At 43.8% G+C, this 4,866-nt stretch overlaps 1 protein-coding gene across 2 annotated transcripts; it reads right to left on the bottom strand.

Moving 5' to 3' along the window:
- Positions 1-474: 474 nt before the first annotated feature.
- On the bottom strand, positions 475-4,083 carry LOC124233159 (zinc finger protein 264). 2 transcript variants are annotated; one of them, XM_046650310.1, is made up of 3 exons: positions 3,640-4,083; positions 3,097-3,197; positions 475-2,700 (listed from the first exon to the last, which is right to left on the bottom strand). In XM_046650310.1, the coding sequence occupies exon 3, from the start codon at positions 2,492-2,494 to the stop codon at positions 1,070-1,072; it is 1,425 nt and encodes a 474-aa protein (XP_046506266.1). In that variant the 5' UTR covers positions 2,495-2,700; positions 3,097-3,197; positions 3,640-4,083; the 3' UTR covers positions 475-1,069. The 2 variants fall into 2 exon arrangements, with proteins under 2 accessions (XP_046506266.1, XP_046506265.1); XM_046650309.1 differs by having other exon boundaries at positions 3,730-4,083.
- Positions 4,084-4,866: the final 783 nt, after the last annotated feature.

The raw sequence follows: 4,866 nt of genomic DNA, 5'->3' as shown, positions 1-4,866 counted from the left end.
AAAGGAAGAAGTATGAAACTTTCCATTCGCAGCTGACACTTCTATTAAAAAACCGCAAGGATTCTATCCAAAGAAATGGCTAATAGTGAGTTCAGCAAGGTTGCAGGATAACAAAATAACATTCGAAAAACAATTATACTTCTGTATACTATCAAAGATCCTGTGGAAAATTACAGTTTAAACATCAATGCCATTTACTATACCTCAGAAAAAACCAAAAAACCCTAGATACAAATCCTAACAAAAATGTACAGAACCTATATGTTGAAAATTATAAAATGGTAATAACTCAAGAATTACTTAAATAAATGCAGTTATATCATTTACTGTGTTCAGGATGATTCTCAACAAACTGATCTACAGATTTAAATCAACTTCTATTAAAATGAGAGCAAGATTTTTTGTAAAAATACGCAAACATATCCTAAGATTTATATGGAAAGTCAAAGGAACTAGGAAAGCTAAATCAATTTTAAATGAGAGAGAGAAATTACTCCATTTTTAGATACTGTGTAGCTGCAGAAATTAAACATAGATTGGACGTAAGAAAAGCCAGAGTATTAAGTGTCTAAAACAACACAAAGAATGGTTTTTTAAAAATCAAAGCCTTAAAGAGTCATAATTGGTGCCACGAAACGTGCCATTCATTTGTGTATCCTCATCTCCTTAAATACCTTCTCTCAACTGTCTAAGTCTGCCGACACTGGACAGCGATGAAGGTACATACAAGACACAAGGCCATTTGCTTCAGAAACATTCCCCTTGCCCCAAGTAAACTAAGGAATGCATGACAAAGTGCTGGAGACTTGCTAGAGAGGTCTCAAAGAAAGTGTGTTTGCATTTCATTTTCTTTTCTAAGTATCCTCCTCCTCTTAAAAAAAAATTCCTGAGATAACACTGCAGTGTAAACTAAGGAGAAAGATGTAGCTGAAGGCTTTCCTTGGTGTGCAATGAGCACTGGTCTCTCCCTCCTGGATGAATTCTCAGATATAGAATAAGGCTCTAGGCTGGGTCAATTTCTAAAACATGCCTTTAAATGACAAGCAATGGTTTGCAACAAAAGATTTTCTCACAGCGAAGATACTTGTGGGGTTTCTCTTTGGTATGTACGATCAGGTGCAGTGCTAGATGTTTTCTCTGGCAAATGATTTTCCTCAGTGTTTACATTCAAAAAGTCTTGCCCCAAAAGGAGTTCTCGGAGGGTGACTGAGGTTTGTACACTTGTGAAGGGTCTTCCCACTTCTGCCACACTGACAGGGTTTCTCCCAGAATGAATCCTTTGATGCTGAGTGAGGGATGAGCTTCGACTGAAGGACTTTCCACACTCACTGCACTTATAGGGCTTCTCTCCAGTGTGGATAATGGCATGTCGAATCAGGTTTGTGCTCCAGCAGAAGGATTTCCCACACTCCATGCATTCATAGGGCTTCTCTCCACTATGAATCCGTTGGTGCCTCGTGAGGCCTGACCTGCGGTTGAAGGCCTTCCCACATTCCATGCACTCAAAGGGCTTCTCTCCAGTGTGGATGCTGAAGTGTCGAATGAGGTCTTTCCTAGTGCTAAAGGCTTTCCCACATTCTTTGCACTCAAAAGGTTTTTCTCCAGTGTGGGCCCTTTTATGCAAGATAAAAGTGGAGCAGTGGGTAAAGGCCCTTCCACATTCAGTGCACACAAAAGGCTTCTCCCCAGTGTGAATCCGCTGGTGCCTCTTGAGGTATGACCTGTGGTTGAAGGCCTTCCCACACTCCAGGCACTCAAAGGGCTTCTCCCCAGTGTGGATGACGTAGTGGTGAATGAGGGCTGCGCTCTCACAGAAGGCTTTCCCACATTCACTGCACTCATAGGGCTTCTCCCCAGTGTGAGTCTGCTGGTGCCACATGAGGTATGACTTGTGCTTGAAAACCTTGCCACACTCGAAGCATTCATAGGGATTCTCACCACTGTGGATGATGTGATGTCGAAGGAATCCTGGCCTATGTCGAAAGACTTGCCCACATTCTTTGCACACAAAAGATTTTTCTCCAGTGTGTCTCCTCTTATGCAAGACAAAATTGGAGCGGTGGGTGAAGGCCTTTCCACATTCACTGCACTTGTAAGGTTTCTCTCCACTGTGAATCCGCTGGTGTTGTGTAAGATATGACTTGCGGTTGAAGGCTTTCCCACACTCCATGCACTCATAGGGCCTCTCCCCAGTGTGGATCATGTGGTGTTGAAGGAGGTGTGTGCTCTTAATAAATGTTTTCCCACACTCTGTGCATTCATAGGGCTTCACTCCAGAGTGAATCTTCTCATGTCCAGCAAGAAGGTGTTTCTTGTTAAAAACTTTCCCACATTCATTGCATTTAAAGATGTTTTCTTCTTCCCGAATCACAGGATCTTTACCTGATCCATGGGTGTCATGGTCAAGGACAGCACCTCCCAGAGGGACTGGCTCCTGTACAATCCATGAACATACACCATCCACTGTCCCTAAACCATCATGTTCAGGGCTCATTTTCCCAGGGAGCTTCTCCCTCTGGGGGTCTATCCCTGGTCTCAAGTGTCCTTCTTGCACTTCCGATGGCCCATCCTGATCCTTGGCTTGGCACACCTGGGAGTCCCCTGGGGCTCCTTGTGTTAGTTGTTTCTGGAGTAAGGCTCCCTCAGACTGGGCTGGCTCATAAGTGGTAAGTTCTGCAGTCTTGGGCTGTCCTTTGTCACCTGAAAGAAATCCAAAACACAACAGGGCCATTAGTAATGCCAACGTAGAAAAAACAAAATCCGCATTTCAGAGAAAAAAATGAAGATGCTAATAGTGCCTCTGTGTCTGCTATGTTTTGCTACCTCTGAATCCCAGGATAGCAATCTTTTTCTTGCCTGGTCCTTGGACTGTTGAGACTTTGAAAGGGAGACCCAGGGGGAGAGGCTGGATGAGGATCTGGAGTGAAGGCACCATCACAATTCCAGATTGGAGGTGGCTTGATAGAGTAATAACGACACCGTGTTTTGGGTTTCCTCTGAGCAAGGAGATCCCACATTGCTGTAAGAAGATGAGGAAAGGGGATCTAATGCTGCCCTGAGAGAAACTAGGAAGTGTGTAATGCAAAATTAACTTACCCTAAAGAGAAGTCTGGTCTTTGTCCCAACTCCAAAGAAGAAACCTCTAAATTTTGGGTATCTCCAGAGTGACAGGAATGCCTGTTATCCATGGTGTAACCCTATGTAGTTCATGTTAAAGAGATGACGCAGGGTAAGGTCTAGCCATATCAGAAAGACCAATCATCTAATTAGAAAGTTGGGGCTTTGAGTCCTTAGATATCAGATGGACCTCTGGAAAGGGAAGGAGGCCTGGACCCTGAGTCCCATTGGTAAAGACTCAATCAAGAGTGCTTATAGGAGCTGGTCCTGTGGTCAAGTGGTTAAGTTCGAGCACTCTGCTTTGGCAGCCCAGGATTTCGCCGGTTCGAATCCTGGGCGCAGACATGGCACTGCTCATCAAGCCATGCTGAGGCGGTGTCCCACATGCCACAACTAGAAGGACACACAACTGAAAATACACAACTATGTACCGGGGGGCTTTGGGAGAAAAAGGAAAAACAAAATCTTCAAAAAAAACCCAAGAGTGCTTATGCAATGAAGACTCAATAAAAATCTGGATACTGAGGCTGTGGAGAGTTTCTTGGGTTGGCAAAATTCTATGTACATCCCGCCCTACATCAACGCCAGGATGTAAGGAGCTGCTGAGGATACAGGAGCTTCATGCTTGCAACATTTCCTGCCCCACATTCTGCATCTCTTCTCATTTCCATCCTTTGTCTATAACAAATATGATAGTGAGTATCAAAGGTTTTAGACAGTTTGTGATTCTAGCAAATCACTGAACCTGAGAGAGGTTTTGGGAAATCCTTAAACTTGTAGCTGGTGTCAGAAGACCTGGGCATACTTGGCAGTCTTGGAGTTCTGTGTCCATTTGACAAGCAAAAATTGTTGAGCCTTAGAATATCAAGTAGTGGACAGGAAATGACCAATGGAAACTGCATTCTGTCTAGGTGGAAATATAAGTTGGTAGAGCCTCTTTAGAAAACAATGGCAAAATGTCCATAGTCTATAATCCAACCATTTCACTCCGAGAAACATCAAAGACATCCTAGCCATGTGCAAGATGACCAATACACACGAATGTTCTTGACAGCACTGTTTGTGAGTGAGTGAAAAGATGTAAAAAACTAGATACCCCAGAGAGCAGATAAATACAATGTAAAACAGGAGCATTTTTTACTTATTTCTTCAATTGTAAGGACTTTCAGCATATTTTTACATTGAGTAGAGAAAGGATAAAGCTACAAAACAAGCAAAATGTAAGTGAAGAAAGAATTTCCCTGAGAAGGGGTGATCTAGGCTCTAGTTCAAGCCTTGGCCATGGCCAGGACCAAAACCTCTTCTGCTCAGCCAAAGGAGACACTACAGACAAGAGTCCAAATCAAGCAGTACGAGGAGGCAGACTTTACTTTCAATATGAAAACCTGCTAACAGGTGCCAGCCCCGTGCCCTAGTGGTTAGGTTCGGCATGCTCTGCTTTGGCAGCCAGAGTTTGCTTCCTGGGTGTGGACCTACACCACTCATCAGTGGCCATGCTGTGGAGGCAGCCCACATACAAAAATAGAGGAAGACTGGGACAGACGTTAGCTCAGGGGAAATCTTCCTCAAACAAAAAACAAAACCAGAAAACTTGCTGACCAATCCCTGGTCATATGCTGAGACATCTGTGGAAAGTGGTAACTGTCCAGATGGTCGGATGAAGGGAGGGATGGAAGTGGAGGTGTGAGGAATTCTCTGAGGGTGTATCTAGTCTCTAACCTGCTTCTAACCACTCACTCAAGCTCAAGA

This window comes from Equus quagga, unplaced genomic scaffold, assembly GCF_021613505.1.
Source record: "Equus quagga isolate Etosha38 unplaced genomic scaffold, UCLA_HA_Equagga_1.0 154965_RagTag, whole genome shotgun sequence".
Taxonomy (NCBI): Eukaryota; Metazoa; Chordata; class Mammalia; order Perissodactyla; family Equidae; genus Equus; species Equus quagga.
This window is presented reverse-complemented; position numbering and strand designations above follow the sequence as displayed.

Bases quoted from the DNA above. Each gene is read 5' to 3' on its own strand.
- LOC124233159 (XM_046650310.1), bottom strand. From the start codon at position 2,494: ATGAGCCCTGAACATGATGGTTTAGGGACAGTGGATGGTGTATGTTCA.